This window comes from Vipera ursinii (assembly GCF_947247035.1).
Source record: "Vipera ursinii genome assembly, chromosome: 7".
Taxonomy (NCBI): Eukaryota; Metazoa; Chordata; class Lepidosauria; order Squamata; family Viperidae; genus Vipera; species Vipera ursinii.
This window is the reverse complement of record NC_139521.1, coordinates 55,681,067-55,706,054: the sequence shown is the minus strand read 5'-3', so window position 1 is coordinate 55,706,054 and position 24,988 is coordinate 55,681,067. Positions and strand designations below refer to the sequence as shown.

Here is a 24,988-nt window from a genome sequence, read left to right as displayed (position 1 = left end):
ACCGTAGTGGTCCCTATTTTTCTACTTGCATTTTTACGTGCTTTCAAACTGCTAGGTTGGCAGAAGCTGGGACGAGTAACAGGGAGTTCAAAAAAAAAATCTACTTCTTCATTGACTGTGCTAAAGCATTTGATTGTGTGGATCACAACAAACTGTGGCAAGTTCTTAGAGAGGTGGGAATACCAGACCATCTTATTTGTCTCTTGAGAAACCTATATGCTGGTCAAGAAGCAACAGTGAGAACTGGACACGGAACCACTGATTGGTTCAAAATTGGGAAAGGAGTCCGGCAAGGCTGTATTTTTTTATTTTTTTTATTTTAATCCCATATTATATACTGTATACCATTCTAATGGCAGAAAGTGAACAGGAACTAAAGAGCCTCTTGTTGCGAATGAAGAAGGAGAGTGCAAAATTTGGGTTGAAACTAAACATTAAGAAAACCAAGATCATGGCATCCAGCCCTCTCAATTCCTGGCAAATAGATGGGGAAGAAATGGAGGTAGTTACATATTTTATTTTACTGGGCTCCAAGATCACAGCAGACGGGGACTGCAGCCAAGAAATTAAAAGACGTTTGCTCCTAGGGAGGAAAGCCATGGCAAATCTAGACAGCATGCTAAAAAGACATCACCCTGCCAACAAAAGTGCATATAGTCAAGGCTATGGTCTTCCCAGTTGCAATGTATGGCTGTGAAAGTTGGACCATAAGAAAGGCTGAGCGCCAAAGAATTGAAGCCTTTGAACTATGGTGCTGGAGAAGACTCCTGCAAGTCCCTTGGACTGCAAGGTGATCAAACCGGTCAGTCCTAGAGGAGATCAACCCTGACTGCTCTTTAGAAGGCTAGATCCTGAAGTTGAAAGTCAAATACTTTGGCCACCTAATGAGAAGGAAGGAATCATTGGAGAAGAGTCTAATGCTGGGAAAGGTTGAGGGCAAGAGAAGAAGGGGACGACAGAGAATGAGGTGGCTGGATGTAGTCACTGAAGCAGTAGGTGTGAGCCTAAATGGACTCCAGAAGATGGTAGAGGACAGGAAGGCCTGGAGGAATGTTGTCCATGGGGTCGTGATGGGTCGGACATGACTTCGCAACTAACAACAACAACAACAACATTGATTTGTATGATACAATGTTGTATGAATGTTTTTCCTGTGTTTTTGCTATGTGTGTTGACCACTTTTGTTCAGTCCCTTGGGTGGTCAACTTTCAGAGGTACTACTACTCTTTCTGATGAGGGACCTCTTAGTACCAAAAGAACAATACAATTTTCTCTGTTGAAACAAAAAAAAGCAGTATTGGGTTGTGCAGCAAATAAATCATTTTCCTATTAACATCTTTGAAGACACTCCGATGCTTTTGCATGTGCCTCAAACACAATACATTAGTAGTATAAAAGATTCTGGTAAAGCTATAACAGATGCATTTGTGTAAGAATTATAATATTAAGCAGAATGTAGATTTTTGTAACCATTATCATCATGACCATGATCATCATCTCTGTATGTCTTGATACATTGTGAAACCCCTGTGCTTTATTGGTTTATTGCTTTATGTATCCCTAAAGTATGAGAAAATTCAGTAAGGTTAGGCATTTGTGAATGCAACCACCACATATTTCAGTAAGTAATTTGAACAGAACACAAAAATATACAATATTATTAAGGTATATTTGAACATCTCAGACGTGCACTCACTCTGTCTCCCTTTGGACCTGCAGGGCCATGTGGACCAATGGGACCATCCATACCCTAGAAAAGAAATAAAACATGAGCTGAAAAATATTAGGAATGCCCAAATTAAGCTTTATATTGAATGAATCAATATGGAATCAAGCGTGATGTCAACAATTGAGAACAAGGATTTGAATGATGCCTTAGTTGTTGAGAAGGTTGCTTTCGCAGACTCAAAAATCCCACTTGTATTCCTTAAAGCTCTGAGGTGCTTTTTTCTGTCTCTTGAATGTTTACTTGCTTGTTTAGATTTATGTAAGATTTAAAATTTAAGGGATCTTTTTCTAGGAAGAGTTAAAAGATTAAGCAAAGGGAGATAACATAAGAAAATCCCATGCTGAATTCACATAAAGACTCACAAAGATAGATGGGAGAGGTGACATGCTGAAAAAGGAGATTTTATATGGTCAACTAAACTATTCCATCACTCTCTTGGAAAGCTGAGTAATTTGTTTTAAATAACAGTAGAGCTTCATGATGTAAATTTAGTATCTTCCAACTTTATGAATAAGCTGCTCATCCCAGGCATTGTAAATTTTAGAGGGCTTTTTGCTGAAACTATATGGAAAATACCATCCAAATGAGGGGGAGGGCGCCATATAGAACATTAACACAAATAACAATTTTCCATCGTGGTGTTTGCCTTTCTTTAAATCAAGCTAAAGTGACTGGATTAATGTCAGTAAAGGAAGAGAAAGATGGACTTCTTTAAACTGACTCTGACAATTATATTGTAACTTGATGTTATCAATATATCAGGTTATCAATCTATAACCATATATATATATGAAGGGACGCGGTGGCTCAGTGGGTTAGGACGCTGAACTTGTCGATCGGAAGGTCGGCAGTTTGGCGGGTCGAATCCCGAGTGCCGCGTAGCAGAGTGAGCGCCTGTTACTCGTCCCAGCTTCTGCCCACCTAGCAGTTCGAAAGCACGTAAAAATGCAAGTAGAAAAATAGGGACCACTACGGTGGGAAGGTAACAGTGTTCCGTGCGCCTTTGGCGTCTAGTCATGCCGGCCACATGACCACGGAGACGTCCTCGGACAAGCGCTGGCTCTTCGGCTATGAAACGGAGATGAGCACCGGCCCGTAGAGTCGGAAACGACTAGCACGCATGTGCGGGGGAACCTTTACCTTTACATATATATATTAGGCTGACACAGGAAATAAAGATTTGTCCCATGTTTGGGGCCTAGCAAGGTAATCTAAAAATAGTTAACAAGCATTTGACATATATCTCCCCTTGCTTCTCAGCTAACAAAGCAAGAGAGATCCTGTGGCTTAGAGGCGAAAACAACTGCCTAATGTTCAATCAGCCCAGGTTCGAATCTCAGAAGGGTATGGCTGACTGATGAAAACTAATAAGTTTGAAATGCATATCAGTCTCCCTTAATTCTTTGTTAGCAATTTAAAATTTACATATATATATATATATATATATATATATATATATATATATATATATATATATATATATATGGGAGTGAAGAAGGAAATAGGAACAGGAAGGACTCACCCGGGCTCCTGGCTTCCCATCTAAGCCAGATGCTCCCTGTATAGTTAAGCGGAAGCACAGATGACAGGGATAACACGAATGACAAGAACGTGAGATTAGTAACTGTGGTGATAAACAAGTACAACTTCTTTTTTATACACAGATTACACAAGAATAAGTACCACACTACTGTATTAGATAAGTTATAATGTATACATAACATAACAGGTTTATGGTTTTACTAGAGGCTATATAACTGTAATTTTATTACCTAGTGGAATTGCTTAATGAGATCAGAATTAGTCCTTAGATGCATTAGTGCTACAAAGTTCACTTGATATAGTATTTGTTGATCTTTAATAAACACATCTTTATTTAAAAGTTAGTGAGAGATATTCAAGCAAAACAAAGATATAAGTATACAGTATGTTTATAACCATAACTAAAACACTAAGAAAGCAGTAGTGCAGCAAAAATTAAATATACGCTCTCATGATAACAGACTTAAAGCCATAAAATATTTTAAAATATTTCTGGTTTTTTTACAGAATGACAATCTGTAATAAATTCCTAGGTAAGCTGCTGCAGTGCTTTGTAGTACTGGTAACTTGTAGTCATGATTAGTATAGGAAGAATATTAAAATTAGAGCTATTTTACCAATTACTTCAAGAAGTTTAGTCATCATGTATGAAATATCTGTCAAATTTGCAACACTCAATTTGATATTGCTGAGACTTATATGATCCCTGCGGATATTATATGAACAAGATCAGTGCAGTGCTGTCACACAGATAACAACATTAATTAAAGATGTCAGATAGCTTTATTTGGTAGATTTTATATATATGATGGCCCGTGAGTATTTTCACACCTTGATCAAGCAAAGTTATGCATTATATGATCCCTGTGGATAATATATGAACAAAATCAATGTAGTGCTGTCACACACATACCAACGTTAATTAAAGATGTCAGATAGCTTTATTTGGTAGATTTTATGTATATGATGGCCCGTAAGTCACACCTTGAGCAAGCAAAGTTATGCATTATATTTCCATTAATTTTAACAAAACAGAGTTAAGCTCTTGCTGAATGGATTTAAATGGACTTGACTTTGGATGAAAGCCTCTTTTGAATAGATTTTCTCAGTTATTTTACTTTTGTATGGTTTTCATTTCAGTGAATTTTGCACTGATATGACTTAGTTTATGTTTAGGAAAGCTTAACACTTCCAGAAAACAAAATAGGGATTTTAATGAAGTTCACTCACTACCAATGAATTAATACTACACAAATGAGAACAATTCCAAACAATGCTAAATCATAGAAGGTATACTTCTACAAGCAAATGAAAAATACTTTGTCAAACTTGTTCCCTAGGATATTAACAGTAAATGCCTCATAAAAATATATGTATTACAATTACAGCCACTCTATTTAAACAAAAATCTATAGTTAGCATATGGACAATCTTTGTGTGGACAATGGTTAATATTTAAACAAAACATTACACAACACTTAAATAATGGCATAATTAATGGTATAAAGTCACAATTTTAATTAACATTGCCAACTGACAAATAAATAACAATATAAAAGCAACAAATGACAAAACCATATATTATGGGATGTTACAAGATTAGACTTGATTAAGAAAAAGACTTCAGCACGAGATAGCTTTATATTTGCTATTGAGTAAACCAGAGTTTTGGGCTGAAAGTAGAACGAGAAGTTTGTAATCTGTATTTTACTTACTGGGAGACCAAGGGGCCCTCTGTCACCCTTGTGACCTGGTTCACCCTTCAATCCTTTAAGACCATTTAACCCTGGTTCACCCTAAATATAAAAGTATAAATGCTATTTTGTGAAGATGCTGACAGGGATACTCAAGCTGGGACAGAAGAGAGCCAGTGAAGGATATGAATGTAAATCCAGTTTTAAGTGGTTATGTTTATCAAAATAGATCATCTCATTGCTAGATCATAAAAAAATTGTATAGCAATAGTCATGACTCCTATTAGAGTAGATAGCATAAAACTATCTATATAGACTTGCATGTTTCAATCATACATCTTGAAATGTTTCTGAATAATTTGGATCAATATGATTTTACTGTCATGTTGCTTATGGCAAATGTATTCCAATCCATTCATAATCTTGCAGGCTTTCAACAAAATTAATGAAACCAGAAAAATGTGAATGTGATTTGATCAATCAGAATTACAAAGAATTTTTTTCTACACTGCCTTAACTGGCTTTTTCTTCAGATAGCAAACTAAAATATGCATTATTTCATGAAAACATTCCAAACCTTTAAGCATGGCTATCATCAATTAAACAGAGGAAGACTGTGAAAGGATAAAGGCTTATCCTTTCTAATGACCACTATGTAACAGTTACCCCAAAAGTAATTAAATGCTTACTGACCACCAAAGTTATTAAAATTTAAACGTTTCTGAAATTATCTGATAAGGGAACTCTTTTGCCCTGAAAAAATCTAGATATTTCTAATTGTACCAACATTAATAATTTTTTTTAAAAAAACAGGATAATTTCCAGTGAATTTTCCCAATTCTTACAAAGAATAGAATGTAAAAATAATTCACTACCTCTGCGAAATAAAATTTCTAAAGGGGAACTATTTGTACATTTACTTTTGTTTAATTTATAGCTTTGACCATAGAATTTTATGGTTTTCAGATTCTAAAAAGTAGCATACAAATTGATTTTGTTTTTTAGTAGGGATGTGTGTGTGTGTGTGTGTGTGTATACATATGTGTAATAATAATAATAATAATAATAATAATAATAATAATAATAATAATAATAATAATAATAATAATAATAGCAATAATAGCAATAATAATAGCAATAATAATAATAGCAATAATAAATATAACATTCCTTTTCCATCAGGCTGACCTGGACTGATGACAGGGATTTTTAAAATGTTTTTAATTTTATTATTGGGGCTGCTAGTTTAATTCTTTTTTAACTTTTGTATTATTGTATTTTTTATTGTTGTTAGCTACCCTGAGTCCTTCGGGAGATAGGGCGGCATATAAGTCCCAAAAATAAATAAATAAATAAATAAATAAAAATAAATGCAAATAGCATTAAAGTGGATAAATATTGAACAATGTGTTTGTGTGCACATTTAAATTCCCATATATTTTATATAATACTTTGAACCACAAGAGTGGATTTTTAACTGGTATTGTTAGGAACATAGATTTTCAAATACAAAGATATGGGCAAAATAATTCAAAAGAACATATTAATTTAAGAAAAGAAATGAGCTTGATTAGAAGACTAAAAGACAGTAAAAGAAGAAAATATATTTTTAAAAAACTTCTTAAGTACATAAACATTCGTCCTCTGTTTTCTTAAACTTTTTTGTAAGATAGTTCCAAATGTCATAGTTTGAAACTATCACCAGACCACTAAATTTTAATACTGGCTCTCCATAATTAACATTATAGAAAGCTAATTTAGCTTACATTGATGTGGAACAGGCACAGGAAATTGCCATAAATCCTTATATATGGTTTGACATTTTATTTTAAGCAGCTGCTTAAAGGTTTACGAATATTAAAAAAATTCACAGAAAAATGAGACAAGGACAAATTTTAAGTGCATGCCTCAACATGATTAATGAGAATGACAGCATGACAAATTAGGGAAATTATTTTAGTTGTGGACTAAATTCTTTACCTTTGGCCCTGGGAGTCCATGAGGTCCCTAAAAAATAAATTAAAAAATAACAATTACAGGATGCATTTCTATATTGTTTCTATATATTATATTAGAGGGGCTCTCTCAGTGTGTATGCATGTGGATGTGTCCATGTGTATGACTTAGGAAGGGATTGCTGGGCAAAACTGCATTGAGTAATATCTTTAATTATTTAACAAAAGTCAAGCCAAGTCTAACAAATTAAAAGCCTCTATCAATTTTCAACTCCAAAATGTTTTCTAAAGATTTTGAAAATATGTAAAAAACACTGATCAAAAGCAGAATCAATAGGATCTTGTTACTTACATTTATATAGTCAAAAGCCCCTTTGCAAAATTACTCTTTCACATTTCTGCCTATATTACAATTCATTAGAAAAATATTTGATACCACCTGAACTTTTCTTCTTTTCCCCCAATCTCTTCTATACTAAGAGCTCCTGAAAATGTTAGGGTTTTTTATGTGGACATCTAGGCTTTCAAGGATATGAAACACTGATAGATTGCTTTAATTCATGAACTACACAATACATAGATGGCTAAAAATACTTACCATAGGTCCTGGTGGACCATGTGGACCAGGAGAACCTGGAGATCCTATGAGCTGCGTAAAATATATGCATATATATATATTTAGAAAATAAGTTTATCCATTTAACAGACAACATTGACTGATCTGCGGGGACCATGCAATTAGCTGTAATCCCTTGGATGTGCTACTGGTGCTACCCTTTGTTAGAGCATGTTGTGTTTGTTGTTTATTATTTCACTTCTGTATCACCCTTCCTAAAGCTCTGGGCAGTTTGCAAATCAAAATGAAAATCATTAAGCAAAACCTATATCCCTTGCACCACAATCATACAGCAAATCACCCACGGCCATTAAGTAAGACTTCATGTGACTATGACTTCTCATTTTTACTTCACATTTCTCCACTGATTCTGCGAGATGGCTATGAAGCCCATATATAGCAATCATGTTGCTTTTAATGTTTTGATCTGTTCAGTTTCATAGTTTTAATATGATGTTATATTGTTTTAATTTCTGATTGGAGCTGGTTAAAAAACAGTGGCTACGGTATTTAAATCATGTGATTGTGGGATTGTGCCTTGGTTGTAAATGCCTGTTGGTTTTAAAGCAGCCAAATCTCAATCACATAACAGTGGGGATGCTTTGGTGATCATAAATGCAAACATTAGTCATTAAATTACTTTTTCAGCATAGTCATAACTTCAAATGGTCACTAAATAGGGCAGCCATTAAATGATAACTACCTGTAATTAGAAAACCAAAAGATTATTTTACAGGAAGCCTGAAAAAATATAGCAAGACTTACAGAGGGACCTTGAGGACCTGGTAATCCAACATCTCCTTTTTCTCCTTTCATTCCATTAGATCCCTACAAAAATGTTATGGTATTATTATAAATACTTTCATCTTATCAGCTGATGATTTTTTCTGCAATAAAACATGACTTTACATATTTAATTATAAGATCTAATTTTTCTTATACTGTTATCTAGCCTCCTATTCCAAGCAGATAAATTCAGTCCAAAGCATCTGAATCATCTTTGGGCTGGCTGAATCTGTGCTGGATACCAGCTTCAGTTATTTCAAGATGTCAGGTGCAACTCAAATGATGTAATCAAAAAGTTTTTTATGTGTTCCTATAGGGTCTGATGTGTTGAAAATTAGTTACAAATATACTCAGTATGTCTAACATTGAATATATCTGTGTATTTGGCACATCTACAATAGTCATAATTGTGAATAGGGTGACCCTTATATTTTGATGTTCAAAACAATTCTGATATTTAGAACATGCCATGTAGTGTTGGATCTTTGTCAGCCAAGGCATCAGGTTGAAGAAATGATTCTACAGTGACCAATAATGGCCATCCAGAGTCTTAGACTGGGTTTTTCTATGCCCCTTGGAAATAGCAGGAACTGAATGTGGAATTATTTGGATGCAATACTATTATATTCTGCTGTATTTTTTCAAGCTAATTTGTAGAAACTTGAAACACACCTACTATGATAAAGACGTTTAGTTGCAAGAAAAATATTTTCAGATTTATTTATTTATTTATTTATTTATTTATTTATTTATTTATTTATTTATTTATTATTTATTTGGTTTATATACCGCCCTATTCCCAAAGGACTCAGGGCGGTTTACAAGGCAAAATTTAAAAACAATCCAATATAAAATTAAAATAAATTAAAATAAATTAAATTAAGTCTAGACACAAAAATTAAATCACAATTTAAAAACATTAAACCCCTCAGTCCAGACCAGATAGCTCAAAGAGCCAAGTTTTTAGGTCCCGGCGAAATGAACGAAGGTCGGGGGCAGTCCGGAGTTCCGTTGGCAGTTGATTCCATAGGGCAGGCACGCCCACAGAGAACACCCTCCCCCTGTGGATCGCCTGTCGGCAATCCTTGACCGGCGGTACCCTGAGGAGGCCCTCCCTGTGGGAGCGCACAGGACGATGGGTAATTTATTTAAATATTGTTTTTTTGTTTGAGTTTGAATTGAGCTTAACATTGAACTGTAGGAGATGACCAGGCTGACCAAAGAAGGAGTTGATCACGTTATCAGTTTTGAATTCTTTCACACCCACTAGAGATCTAAACCCATCCCAGCTTGAATTCTATTGACTCTTATCTACCCCCAATTTGTTTTAACCATTAGTAGTTCAGTTTCTTATAAAGAGTTTTACCACGCATTAAACCAATATTCATTTGAACCTCTTTGACTCCTGATTTCCTGCAGTTGATATGAACTTTAAATGTATGAAATGTGTCATCACCCTTGTGAGAGCAGTACACTTGAGAAGAAAAATAACTGCCCCAAAACAAATCAGCAGTGTTTTCAGTTCTTTATCTGCTCAGTGGGATGCTATACACAGCTGCTTTCATTTTATGTATACAGTAAGAACCTAAAGATGCCTGATAATGTGGAAATGTTTTCACAGGAATGCTATCTCCTGGTCAGGCTATTAATAATACACTATAAGTAAGAAGGAAGAGAGAAAAAGAAAGAGAGAGAGAGAGATGGAGGGACGGAGAATACTTTGAATAATAATAATAATAATAATAATAATAATAATAATAATAATAATAATAATAATAATAATAATTATTATTATTATTATTATTATTATTTAATTTTTATACCGCCCTTCTCCCGAAGGACTAAGGGCGGTGTACAGGGCAATACAATAAAATACAATATATAAAAATTAAAAGAAATATTAAATCCAATAGCCCAATTCAATAGATTAATACAAAATGTTAAAATATCCCTAAACCCATCAGACCAGGCCGGCTTGTTCAAATAAATAAGTTTTTAGGTCACGTCGGAAGGAGCGAAGGTCGGGAGCCGTCCGGAGCTCCACCGGTAAACGGTTCCAAAGGTCTGGTGCGCCCACAGAGATCGTCCTCCCCCTGGGGGCCGCCAGTCGACACTCTTTGACCGACGGCACCCTAAGGAGGCCCTCTCTGTGGGAGCGCACTGGATGAAGGGAAGTTGATGCCGGCAGCAGATGCTCCCATAAGTAACCCGGACCCATGCCATTTAGGGCTTTATAGGTCGTAACCAGCACCTTGAATCTTACCCGGAGGACAACCGGAAGCCAATGCAGCTCACGGAGTAGAGGTGTTACATGGGAGTATTGGGAAGCCCCCACCACCACTCGCGTGGCTGCATTCTGCACCAGCCGGAGCCTCCGAGTAGTCCTCAAGGGCAGCCCCATGTAGAGAGCATTGCAGTAGTCCAAATGGGAGGTCATGAGTACATGAGTGACTGTGCGCAAAGCATCCCGGTCTAGATAGGGCCGCAACTGACGCACCAGGTGAACCTGAGCGAAGGCCCCCCTAGTCACAGCTCCTATATGATCATCCAAGGAGAGCTGTGAATCTAGGAGGACACCCACGTTACGAGCCCTAAATACTCTGTGGCACAGTATAATGAGCTAAAATCAACAGTGTTTACCCAGGTAGAATGGCAAATGAGTATATTTAAGTTAACATGAAGAACAACATACAAATAACATTGCATTTTAAGCTATTCCTATAGTGCTTTATCTTGTAAAGAGTTCACCTCCCACTAATTTTGCTAGTTAGCTTTATCACATCTTGGAGTTAAAACACAATTAATTGATTTGCCATCTGAAGTAGTTGATTTAAAGTTTTCCAAAGGAAGATAAATCAAGAATAATTTATTATTTCTATACCTTTCTGATTTTGCAGGAGAATTCTATTTACATATGCTTGGGATTTCTTCTGCAAAAAACCTCACTATTTCTTCTCTTCTTTCAAAGTTTTCCTCAAAACTCATATCTTTTGGTTCCGCTAAGCCTCATTTGAAGTTAATTAAAACTACCACTCTTTTCTCCCCGTCTTCCATTGCTGTACTTTCTTTATGTAAATCTTTTTGCATAGCACCAAGTAACATGTTCTAAAATAAAAACAATATGATTCGTCTTTGAGAAAAAGATACCGAAGCAGAAGTGAGAAATTTTGCTATCAAAGACAATTTTAAACAAACTTACTGGCAAACCTGGAAGTCCAATACCTCCTTTTTCTCCTGGTATTCCTGGGTCACCCAGATCACCCTTTGAACCTTTTGGACCCTGAAATAACATATTTATGACTATGAAATGTCCATTATGCTAACAATGTTAATCAACATGAACTAAACTAATGTATTAACTTCAGAAATAAAAAAATGTAGTTACATTAATATCTGGCAATATTTTTATTATTTAAGGATAGCAGTATTTCCTTCTTCCTCCCTCCCTTTCTTTCTTTATATTCAGTTTTTGGTGAACCATTATCATATCGTATTCATTTATCAATAGTAATATTATAAAGACATGTTCAAGTACCTGCTCCCCATCAGCACCAGATAATCCTGGTGATCCAGGTTCACCCTGCAAAAAAAAAATCCAGCTCCAACTTAATTCCACTGTGGTATTATTATTTGGAATATAATGTAATTTAATATTAGATAAATAAGTCTGCTTGATTAATGTGCCTTCTCCTCTTACAAGGAAGAAATCAAAGGCACCTACTTCAACTCTTGAACTAACAAATGTTGTCATTTAGTTTGAAGTAGGAATTCTGATTCACTTCCAAAATATGCTTTCTTGAAACAAGCAGTAGCAGCAGCAGCAGCAGCAGCAGCAGCAACAACAACAACAACAACAACAACAACAATAAAAAACACTGCTGGCTCTTGGTGTGGTTCAACAAAGTTTCTCTCTCTAATGGCTTCACAAAAGACCAGGAACAAATGGACAGGTCTATAATCTTTGGGATACCAAGAAATTCTTCCCTAATTAGTATTCCCATGAATAATAGACTATGTAATCTTGCTTTACAAGAGTTTGGTATTTAGAATTCTTTTAAAGCACTTCAAGAATAATGTAAGAAAATTACGTTATGATCATTTTGTTAAATTTTTTGAAAAAACTTAGTTGTTATATAATAATTTGTTATTGTTGAACTAAATATTTTTACTTAAATCATCCGAGTGTCTTATAAGATTGTCAAAGCACACAGTGATAGAGACTTACATGTCATTATAAATTATATCAAATACATAATGTACTGATAAACACACAAATACAACTGATATGCTCACCTTTGATCCTTGCAATCCTTGGGGTCCAGGTGGGCCTGGAGGACCCTAAATATAAAATTAATTCACTTTATTGCAGTATCCACTATCCATACATTCATTAAACTTTTTCTGAAACATATTTTAATATGTTATTCAAAATAAGCATCACAACAAGAAAACTGCATTAAAACAGTCAAGGACTAACAACACCAATGACAACTGATGACCATATACAGATAGACAGGCAAAATATGTTACAATTAAATATTAGATTGATGTTATTAAACAGCAGTGATGAAATCTGACTCTAACAAACTAAATAATTTTTGGTAGACAATGACAGATATGCAATCTGATGTAGAAGAATAGCCAATTTACCTGATCCCTATATAGGCTATTTAAAAGGCTGCCTATTCCTAGTTTAAGACTAGCCAACCTGTAATATATACCCCTTAAGATAGGTAGGAATTGGATGCTTGCAGGCAGAATTAAATAGAATTAATTTTCAAGACTTCCAGGATTTTGTTTGTATATTCGTTTTTGGATTATACCAGGATAGGCAAATTTGACTCTTAGCAAGATGAAAAAAAAGAACATTAATTTTCATTTACAATCTTGCCAAAGAGATCAAGACAAGGCAAGGATGGGGTTAGATCTGATTTAGTTATATTATAGTGTCTAAGAATTATTAAAATTTTATCAATTTAGGGATTAAATAAGCAACTAACATGATCAAAGGACAAAAAAAATAGTGGGGATTAGGATATGTATGACAAATCATGCTTGGCTCAGATTAAAACAGCCTTTTTCAATCTTTTGCCCTGGAGGAACCTTTGAAATAATATTCAGGTTTCAGGTTACCCTGCATAAAAATCACACACACACACAAAAGAAACCTATTCAATGCTTTACAACATGTACGACACTAGCAAAGCAATAGGCTGAATCTTGGCACATAAAATTTCCAATCACTGTGAGCACTAGAATTACATGGCATGCAATGTTATAAAAAATATCTTTTTTCAATCATGATCTCTTGCAGAACCCCTAGTGCGCTTCTGTGGAGCTTAGAGACTCATGGAATCCCAGTTGAGAAGGCTATAATCTCATTTCAAAGATGACTGAGTCCCTAGTACCAGAAAATTATGCAGAAAGTACTGAGAAAGGAAAACTACAAGATTATTGCCCTCCTCTCTGCATACTTTGAACTAGTAAACTTGTATAATTATATATAATTATAAATCTTGTAAATAAGTCTTGGATAAAACAAATCTGTATGGAGTTTCATTGGAAAAGGTTTCGTTATATGACTGCCTTATAGTAGGATAAAATATGGTCTGGTTAGCTGCTAATGGTAGGTTCACAACTATTTTCCAAACCCCAGGGTATAACTGCAGAACAAATTGCCCAGTCTCTGCAGAGTTTTAATAGCATCTATGCAAAAAGGTCATCCTTAAAGTTTGTTTGTTTTATTTTTAAAAAGTCACACACCTCAAGAGCTGGGATGAGTGACATCGACAGGAAGCTAAACTCCCAAAAATAGGAATGACAAGACAAATCTCTAGCTTGTTTTGTTATGGGGGTCTGATCACAACAATTAAGATATTTGAGGCCAAGTTGATGCTGCCAACATTTGCTCTACATGATTTTAATCAGAGATCTTTTCTGCTTTGCTATGTGATAAGCAGTAAAGACCAGAAGAATAAGAATTGCCCTTGAGACATTATGCCACACAATTTATACAATAAATCAATAATACAAGCTGTCATTGAGCTACCTTTTTTCTTCCAATACTAATTTAGCATGTAGGTATTTCATGCTGAGTGCGATATAGCGATGAAGTAATGAACAAAGAAAAATCTATTTATATAAAAACTTCTATAACAAATAAAATAAAGCAAAAGCTTCATTGAAATACTACTAACACCTAATTATCTTACATGAATTATAAAAAACAAAACCCCACTTAAATATTATTATCATCGTAATAACAAATAACCTGCATTTATTTTGTACAACTGTAGGTCTTTCTATTTCATTACAACTCTTTAAGAGGAGTTGGGCTGAGAGAATCCGAAAGTCTACCAGATGACTTTCATACCTAAGGATGGCTAAAACTCATGATTTCCCAATTTTCTAGTTCAGCACCTTAACAAGTATATTTCCTGGAAATATCATTCGTTATCTATTTTTGGCTGACTTCCATGATAACTTACTTTACCTGTAAATTTATGAAAGGAGAGGTGACAAGGCCAATGGGAAAGTACAAATTTTAGACTCAGGGATGTTTTCAATTAGGCTTCAATTTCTGTTATTATATTACACATTTTGAAATAATACAAGTATTCCCTTTTAGTCATTATTGACTCTGAATAGAAAAGGAGTATTTTTAAAGGGAAGATGTTGCATTGAAATTTCATCCAACTGTGTTCAAAAAATACTTATGGCAATTAAACATATATCAATTATACTGGATGAAATAAATACAATTTTGGAGCAAGCTTGTGCTGTATCTTCTAACACAACCAATATGATTTTTTTAAAAAAAATAATAATTCAGAAAATTAAGTTACAGGAAAAATCAATCCTTTGCATTTTAAAATTCCCACTGAAATTGTACCAGTGCTTGGTTTTAATAAACATGGTTAAACAGATTTTACAATGCTAATGAAAGCTTTAATCAATAAAGCTTTTTTTAAAAAAAAGAAAGCTTGAATCCCTACTTTTTTTGCTGAAATGGCCATGCTGCTTCTATTAATTACTGTAAGTAAAACTAGAGTCCTAACTTTCCACTGATATACCTGATTTAGAAAATAGAGGTGCTGATAATGCAAAGTTAATATCTGATAGACAAAGACACGTTCATAAATCAGAATAACTCTAAACATGCAACATCACAGAAAAAAACAAAACACCATCATGCAATAGGAATTACCGTGACAGTTAAGGTGGTAATCCTCTGTTGGCAAAATATATTAGCAGAAAATAATGTTACCAGATGTTCAGTTTGAAATAGAATACTTTGCTTGTTTAGGAATAGACTTCACAAAATTGAGGAAAGTTTGAGAGAAGCATTTGACTAGCTCCCCCAAAATAAAAGATTACTCTTACATCTTTACATCTAAGTAATTATACTAAACAATCCATGTATTAAGGTACTTACTTTGAATTACTTTGTTTGCTTTCAAAAAGAAACAGTACTGTCAATTTCCTATTTTATTATAATGACTTTAAGATCAATTTTTGTTAACTCACAAATAATGCTCTCTATATATCTGTGAAATTATAAATAATTAAGTGACTATAATTATTTATATTTAATGATTTGTGACTTAAACTGAATGATATTTATATGAATAAACTACACAGTGCTGAAATATCTCAAATAGTAATATCTCAATAGAGCAAGGGCAAATAAAATACATATAAATAAAGAATTATGATCACAATTTAACTAAAAGAAATATTTCCTTATATCTGATAATGACATATGTTTTTCAAATAAAGTAATTTGTGTGACTTCCAAAAGATGTGAAGAATGTGTTCTAGCATTTATCAAAAAGTAACTTTAAATTTTACTTAAATGCTTAATTTAATCATTTATAACCTTGTCTAAACAATTAGCATGAGGATAACGTCTTGCTTATATAGACAGAATACATTAATTCCTATATTTTGGATGAAAATCCTATTTGTACTTATATATTATTTTATCACCAGTAAAAGGATTTGTTTTAAAATGTTTATTTCTTCAGTGTTTTGAAGGTTACTGGAAAATCCAGTAAGAATATTATTTTTAAATGTTTATTTCTGCAGTATTTTGACTGCTGTTCATGTATTTATCTTATATTTTGTATGTAGACATTAAATACTTTGTACTTTTCAGTGATGAAAGTTTTCTATTCTGTAAAGATTATGGAGTGTAGGTTTCATGCAAAAAAATCTTGCTATAACTTATAACTTTCATCTTCAGAAAGGAAAGTTAGTGATTGAACTCTATAGTGAGTCTTTTGTTTACTGTGCTAAGCATCATCCACAGGAATCAAAATTAAATTCTATACAGCTTGAAAAGTTCTTTGAAAAAGTCCTTGGAAAAAAAAGGATGAATCTTATACAGTATTGACAAAAGTATGTTTGCAAACATATATCTATAATGAGACAGTTTTTTGAGTAGAAAGATATATGACTACATCATAAGAATCATTGTTATTTCCGGCTTGGGTCCGGACTATCTAAGGGAACACCTGCTGCCGGCATCATCTTCCCATCATCCTGTGCGCCCCCACAGGGAGGGCCTTCTCAGGGTACCGCCAGTTAATGAATGCCGGCGGGTTATTCCCAGGGGAAGGGCGTTCTCTGTGGGTGCGCCTGCCCTATGGAACCAACTACCCACAGAACTTAGGACTGCCCCCGACCTTCGCTCATTTCGCCGGGACCTGAAAACTTGGCTCTTCGATCTGTTTGGTCCAGACTGTGGGGTTGTTAATTTAACTGGGTTTTAGATTTACTCTTGGGGCTTGAATTTAATTTAATTGTTTTATTTGTTTTTAATTTTTTGTATTCATGGTTTTAACTGCCTTGTAAACCGCCCTGAGTCCTATGGGAATAGGGCGGTATACAAATCCAATAAAATAAATAAATAAATATTCAAAATTCTTTGAGTGACCTAGATTAAAGAGCCTCATTTCATGAAGAATTTTTGATTATTCTGAGGGACTAGTAACTGGACTGGACACTTATATATGGAGTATCCAATCATTTCTCATATTTAGCATCTGAGTTTTCTACAAATATTACACTTTAGCTGGTTCTCAAGTCTTCATATAAGCAAACAATAAGTCAAATGTTATCAGCTAAATCCCAGGTGGTTATAGTGATTTCATTTACATCAGACTGACTTTAAAAAAGAAGACAACTTTGGACATAAATTAATAGCAATATCTTTTCAGAAAGTTTTTACAAGAGATGTAATTTAATAGGTCAGTATTGGAAGAAAGAGGAACTGCCGACCATAGAAGAATGGACTTTAAAGGTTTCCGACCTGGCAGAGATGGCAAAGATCTCGGCTTATTTGAAAGATCACTCGCAAGAACGTTATATTATGGAATGGAGAAAATGGATTGAGTATATCCAGAACAAATATAGGGTTAAGAAGTTTCATGTAGCATTTGAATAAGTCTTCCTTCTTTTTCTTTTTCTTTATTTCTTTCTTTTTTTTTTCTTTATATATATTTAATACCATTAAGGTTTGTATTATCCTATATAAGCTAGAGAGTGATGGATTTTAGAGTTTATGGTTGTTAGTATATGGTTGTTTATGATTGTTTTTTTTCTTTTTTATACCTTGTATTTAGCTCTGGGAAGTCGGGGGGGAGGGGGGGAGGGGTAGGGGGGGAGGGAGAGGGGAGGGGGAGGGGGGATTGTTAAAGATAAACTGTATGTTAAAACTTTTTAATAAAAAAAAAGAGATGTAATTTACATAAGACTTTCCTGTCCATTACCTAACTATGCGTAAAGATAACAATAGAATATAATAAAATTCTTTACAACTAATTGTCCCATGTAGTCATTAAAATAACTTCATTTGAAATATACATGTTTGTGAACTAATTTGGATGATAGAAAAAAGCAAGGGGAAAGATACCCATTGATTTGTATGTGACTCCTTTTTCTTAACAGAATTGGCTTGCCTTTTGTTGTTGTTGTTGAACTTCCCAAATTAGTTTATAGTCCTTGGCTGTTTCCCATCTAAATACTAATTGAATCTGACCCTACTTAACTTCCCCCAAACTAATATATGATTAATTAGCTGCTGCTCCTTATTATGACACTTTGGATTAACTCAGTACAAATATTTAATATTGAAATATATTCTATCATCCTATTAACCATAAATTGTAAGCAAAGATCTGCAGTTGCAAAAGCAATCATTTATTTAATGCTATCATGGAAGAATGCTGACAAGTAAGATTCCAGATCAGGCTTCCCTAATTTGGTACCTTCCTAAAAGTTGGAACCAGAACTCCCAGCCAATGTAGCTAGAAGCAATGCTATCTAGAAAATGTACATGTTGATGTTTCAAACACATCCAAAGAACAACAGATTAGGGACAATCTGTTCCAGATAATCATTGTACATGGTGTTTTCCAAAAATACATGAAACCCATTTACCTATTGACTCACACCTACTATTTATTATCAACATTTCCAAGTTCTGTTATGGTGGAATTAAACCAGGGATCATATATATGCAAAGTACCGTATATACTTGAGTATAAGCCGAATTTTTCAGCCCACTTTTTGGGCTGAAAAATTCCACTTCGGCTTATACTCCAGTCAACAAAAAAAACTTACCGAGGACTTGTGCGCGGCCGAGGCTTTGGTGCTTCCGGGATCGCCTGCACCTCTCCCAAGCCACCGCCGTCCGAGACCTGCCGAAGTTTGGGGAGGTTTGGGGAGGTGCGCGCGCACCTCCCCAAACTCCGCGCCTTGCCTGCCTGCTTCTTTCCGCAGCGGAAAGAAGCAGGCAGGCAGGGCGCGGAGGAATGGAGACTTGCCGACGTTTGGGGAGGTTTGGGCGCCTCCCCAAACCTCGGCAGGTCTCCGTTCCTCCGCGCAGACCTGCCGACGTTTGGGGAGGTTTGGGCGCCTCCCCAAACCTCCCCAAACCTCGGCAGGTCTCCGTTCCTCCTGCCGACCTTTGGGGAGGTTTGGGCGCCTCCCCAAACGTCCCCAAACCTCGGCAGGTCTCCGTTCCTCCGCGCAGACCTGCCGACCTTTGGGGAGGTTTGGGCGCCTCCCCAAACGTCCCCAAACCTCGGCAGGTCTCCGTTCCTGTTTGGGGAGGTTTGGGCGCCTCCCCAAACCTCCCCAAACCTCGGCAGGTCTCCGTTCCTCCGTGCAGACCTGCCGACCTTTGGGGAGGTTTGGGCGCCTCCCCAAACGTCCCCAAACCTCGGCAGGTCTCCGTTCCTGTTTGGGGAGCTTTGGGCGCCTCCCCAAACCTCCCCAAACCTCGGCAGGTCTCCGTTCCTCCGCGCAGACCTGCCGACCTTTGGGGAGGTTTGGGCGCCTCCCCAAACCTCCCCAAACCTCGGCAGGTCTCCGTTCTTCCTGCCGACCTTTGGGGAGGTTTGGGCACCTCCCCAAACCTCCCCAAACCTCGGCAGGTCTGCGCGGAGGAACGGAGACCTGCCGAGGTTTGGGGAGGTTTGGGGAGGTTTGGGGAGGCGCCCAAACCTCCCCAAACAGGAACGGAGACCTGCCGAGGTTTGGGGAGGCGCCCAAACCTCCCCAAAGGTCGGCAGGAGGAACGGAGACCTGCCGAGGTTTGGGGAGGTTTGGGGAGGCGCCCAAACCTCCCCAAAGGTCGGCAGGAGGAACGGAGACCTGCCGAGGTTTGGGGAGGCGCCCAAACCTCCCCAAAGGTCGGCAGGAGGAACGGAGACCTGCCGAGGTTTGGGGAGGTTTGGGGAGGCGCCCAAACCTCCCCAAAGGTCGGCAGGAGGAACGGAGACCTGCCGAGGTTTGGGGAGGTTTGGGGAGGCGCCCAAACCTCCCCAAAGGTCGGCAGGTCTGCGCGGAGGAACGGAGACCTGCCGAGGTTTGGGGAGGCGCCCAAACCTCCCCAAAGGTCGGCAGGAGGAACGGAGACCTGCCGAGGTTTGGGGAGGTTTGGGGAGACGCCCAAACCTCCCCAAAGGTCGGCAGGAGGAACGGAGACCTGCCGAGGTTTGGGGAGGCGCCCAAACCTCCCCAAAGGTCGGCAGGAGGAACGGAGACCTGCCGAGGTTTGGGGAGGTTTGGGGAGGCGCCCAAACCTCCCCAAAGGTCGGCAGGAGGAACGGAGACCTGCCGAGGTTTGGGGAGGTTTGGGGAGGCGCCCAAACCTCCCCAAAGGTCGGCAGGAGGAACGGAGACCTGCCGAGGTTTGGGGAGGTTTGGGGAGGCGCCCAAACCTCCCCAAAGGTCGGCAGGAGGAACGGAGACCTGCCGAGGTTTGGGGAGGCACCCAAACCTCCCCAAAGGTCGGCAGGAGGAACGGAGACCTGCCGAGGTTTGGGGAGGTGCCCAAACCTCCCCAAAGGTCGGCAGGTCTGCGCGGAGGAACAGAGACCTGCCGAGGTTTGGGGAGGTTTGGGGAGGCGCCCAAACCTCCCCAAAGGTCGGCAGGAGGAACGGAGACCTGCCGAGGTTTGGGGAGGTTTGGGGAGGCGCCCAAACCTCCCCAAAGGTCGGCAGGAGGAACGGAGACCTGCCGACGAGCCGTGGCCACACAGGGTATTCCTGTGTATTCAGGCTTGCAAAATGGCGGATCGAGCCTCTGCTGGCGGCAGAGGCTTGCAGAACGGCGGATCGGCTTATACTCGAGTCAATAACTTTTTCCAGTTTTTGGGGGTGAAATTGGGGGTCTCGGCTTATACTCGAGTCGGCTTATACTCAAGTATATACGGTATATGCTTTATTACTGAGTTATACTGGTAACATATGAACAACAGCATCTTATATTTATTGTATATTGATCACAAACCTGTAAAGCTTCGTGGATATTTCCATTGAAGTCAATGATTTCTGTGGCACCTTGGTCGCCTTTTTCTCCAGGTGGACCCTATAAAAAAAGCAATGTGCAAACATGGAAATGTACAAACATGTCGTATTTGTCACAAGCCCACATAACAAGATGTGTTAATGAATGCAATAAAAACAATTTCATTTTCCTAACCTCGCTTTGCAAGTATAACTTATTACATTTCATTCCACTAGTATATGTGAACATTAATGTATTCCTAATTCCATCTATTTCCTAATTTAGCACTAACGAAAGGCTCAAAGGGATTAGGGAAAAATTTCTTTGCACAATGTGTTGAAACTGTTTTTGGACAACTAATTCCATTTTTGTTGGTAGTCTATCAAAAATGGTAGAAATTATAATTATTTCAGTGTCTTTATTGTCAGCTCTAAATATGGTTGCTATAAAAAGGTAAAGGTTCCCCCGCACATGCGTGCTAGTCGTTTCCAACTCTAGGGGCCGGTGCTCATCTCCGTTTCAAAGCCGAAGAGCCAGCGCTTGTCCGAGGACGTCTCCATGGTCATGTGGCCGGCATGACTAGACGCCAAAGGTGCATGGAATGCTGTTACCTTCCCACCGTAGTGGTCCCTATTTTTCTACTTGCATTTTTACGTGCTTTCAAACTGCTAGGTTGGCAGAAGCTGGGATGAGTAACAGACACTCACTCTGCTATGCGGCACTCAGGATTCGACCCGCCAAACTGTCGACCTTCTGATCGACAAGCTCAGCGTCCTAACCCACTGAGCCACCGTGTCCCTTTGGTTGCTATACCTGTTGTCATTAGCTTAGTCTGCTCTACATTTACAATGAGTTTCTTTGTAATTTTTATTGTATACTTTGAATACATTGTACAATTACCCCACTTTCTTGAGAAATCTGTAATACTGGAAAAGATGGAAGAAGGGAAAAAGAAGATCACCAGTAGCAAAGTGGATGGTCTCAGCTGCTGTGTATTTTCACAGCTATAGTGTTATCAGCAAAGCACAGATTATTGATATTTATTGGACTATTAGCACATGTTAAATCATATCAATATTAGTTTTTAAAACTCTAGAATGCAACTCGTTATATCTAATCACCATTTCTTTTTTTCTTGTTTTTTTGAGAGAGAAAAAGATCTCCAATCTATTTTGTAGTCTCTGAGTATATGTATGTAACTTAGTTTCATATATCAGTTATTTAATGCACAAGGTTGTAGATGTGTAAATTGTAGTAGATGCTATGTTTAAAAACAACATCAAATCATTTAGAATCAGGTGACATTCATTTAATAAATTATTATTAATAATAGTAGACAAATATTTGTGAGAATCAGTATATCTATATGCTATATGTTAATGAATGACTGATTATTTATTAAATGTGAAAGGACTGCCTATTGGAGGATGCATATTAATACGTCAGTGCTGTTAGAATACATTTTATCACTACTCACTTTTTTCAATGCATTATTGAAGTGTATCTTATAATTCTAGATCAGTGTTGGCAGTTTGAAGATATGTGAACTTCAACTCCCAGAATTCCCTATCCATCACTGTATAAAGCAAAGTATAAAGGCTGAGGAATTCTGGGAACTGAGGTCACACATCTGCCAACATTGAGAAACATTGATATAGATTATATAATCAGACCTGAAAATAATGACTGAATCCCTTTGCCTCAAGGGAGTTATTTTGCATACTGTCAGTTAAGGAACATATTTCAGCTCACTTACCCTTGGTCCCATTGCTCCCATATCACCGTTATTTCCTGGATCCCCCTAGTGGGGAAAAAAAGTTTGCTGTTACAGAAGAAAACTAAAGTCACCAAAACCTCCCAATTCCTCCACAGAATTTTGAAGTGGGTGCCAAAATTGTCTTAATTCTTTCAAAGCACTGAGAGAAAGCTGGGAATACCATAAACCAATAAGCTCCTGCAGTAGCCTGATCAATAAAGATTGCAAAGTAATCATTTAATTATTGTTTTGCTCGAGGGAGTCACCAAAAAGGTTGTCATTCCCTCTTAAACAAAACGGAAACAGCCTCCTCTGTCCTCAGCAAATCTTAAATACATTTGAGCAATCTGCAATAATTACAAGAGATTGGTATGAGGAGATAACTGTCTTGTTATCAATATGGCATGTTTCTTGCACATAAATTGTCAATGAAAGTTCTGAAGCTGGCATGGCTGTAATATTGTGGTCAGCTGTTTTCCTCAAGAGCTGCAACAATGGTTGCAGAGAAAACATTTTATAATTGCAGATGATTGGGAGAAAAAGAAGCAGCTTTTTAAAGGCTGGGGTACATGGCAAGGAGGGTGTTGCTTTTGTAAAAGTAGGCAAAAAAAAATCAAGCCTCTTTACCAAATAGGGATTATGAATTGATTCTAATAATTCTAATCTTCCTATGAAGAAAAAGATAATGTGGAATGAATAGGGAAGAACTGCAGTAAGGGCAATGTTTGGATAAGTGGCAGCTTAGCCACAGAAAGAATGTGGCCATGGAAAATATTTCAGAAAGGATCCTCCCTAGTTTGGGGGGCGGAGGGTGCTGTAAAGGTAACAGGGGAGAAATGTACTTTGAGGCTTGAAAGATTCTATTAATGTAACCTTACAAAAAAGTAGAAAGAGTATTTCTGGGTTTGTTTCTTGCAAGGCTGGGCTGTCAGCTTTCTAGCTGACAAACTCAGCATCTTAACTGCTGAGCCATCACACCCCCTTACAAAGAGAAGGACTAGGGATGACATGATAGCTGAGGGGCTGTCACAGAGAAGAGGAGGCCAACCTATTCTCCAAAGCACTTGAGGGCAGGACAAGTAGCCACTGGTGGAAGATCACTAGAGAGAAATCCAACCTGGAACTAATTTCCTGACAGTGAGAATAATTAATCCGAGGAATGGCATGCTTCCAGAGGTTGTGGGTGCTTCATCATTGGAGGTTTTCGAGAAGAGATTGGACAACATTTGTACAGGATAGAATGAGGACTCCTGTTTGAGCAGGGGTGGTGGTGGAGAAAAAGAACTCTAAAAAGAACTCTAAGGTCCCTTCCAGCCTTGTTATTCTATTCTACTCTGTTCTGTTCTGTTCTGTTCTGTTCTGTTCTGTTCTGTTCTGTTCTGTTCTATTCTATTCTATTCTATTCTATTCTATTCTATTCTATTCTATTCTATTCTATTCTATTCTATTCTATTCTATTCTAAGACTCTTTACCAATAAACATTGCTTACATTCATAACACTGCTCCTTGGTGGAGCAGTGGGCTAATGCCTCCTTAAGTAACACCAGCTGCCTGCAATTAGTGCAGGTTCGCATCCCACCAGGCTCAACGTTGACTCAGCCTTCCATCCTTCCGAGGTAGGTAAAATGAGGACCCAGATTGTTGGGGGCAATTAAGCTGACTTTGTAATAATGCCGCTTGGGGTGTGTTGTGAAAGCCCTAATAAGCAGGCATATACATAGAATGAAGGCTACTGCTAAGTTTGTAAGCCGCCCTGAGTCTTTGGAGAAGGGCGAGATATAAATGGAATTAAAATAAATAAATTAAATTAAAATAAATTAAAATGTCAGAAATGCTTCAAGTTACAGTTAGAGTTAATATCTCAAAGCATTTCTTCCAGTTTGGGGTCTCCCAGGTATGTTTCTTTGCAATACTTAGAATTTACTCCACCAACTGTAATCTGGACTGTTAGCTAAAACTTAAAATTCTATATGTCCAGAAGACATCAGAAGGCATTTTTCAAAAAAAAAGTTCTTTGTATACTTTCCTGTCAAGAAAGTTGCAACCATCAGTTTGAAAGAGCAAGGCCAATTCAGAAAATTGTTCATTGTAATTACGTAAGCCTGTAGTC

General features: G+C 37.3%; 1 protein-coding gene across 1 annotated transcript in view; it reads right to left on the bottom strand.

The window, feature by feature from the left end:
* Positions 1 to 24,988, bottom strand: part of COL25A1 (collagen type XXV alpha 1 chain) — a gene marked incomplete at its 3' end in the record, with an annotated part of 303,353 nt that overhangs the window by 19,371 nt on the left and 258,994 nt on the right. Inside the window, exons 21-32 of the mRNA XM_083367097.1 lie at positions 22,878 to 22,922; positions 21,125 to 21,202; positions 15,530 to 15,553; positions 12,616 to 12,660; positions 11,858 to 11,902; positions 11,522 to 11,602; positions 8,302 to 8,364; positions 7,519 to 7,569; positions 6,946 to 6,972; positions 4,987 to 5,067; positions 3,252 to 3,287; positions 1,697 to 1,750 (exon numbers count right to left, since the gene is read on the bottom strand). Of these exons, the coding sequence (XP_083223223.1) occupies positions 1,697 to 1,750; positions 3,252 to 3,287; positions 4,987 to 5,067; positions 6,946 to 6,972; positions 7,519 to 7,569; positions 8,302 to 8,364; positions 11,522 to 11,602; positions 11,858 to 11,902; positions 12,616 to 12,660; positions 15,530 to 15,553; positions 21,125 to 21,202; positions 22,878 to 22,922 (630 nt within the window). The remainder of the gene's footprint in view (positions 1 to 1,696; positions 1,751 to 3,251; positions 3,288 to 4,986; positions 5,068 to 6,945; positions 6,973 to 7,518; positions 7,570 to 8,301; positions 8,365 to 11,521; positions 11,603 to 11,857; positions 11,903 to 12,615; positions 12,661 to 15,529; positions 15,554 to 21,124; positions 21,203 to 22,877; positions 22,923 to 24,988) is intronic.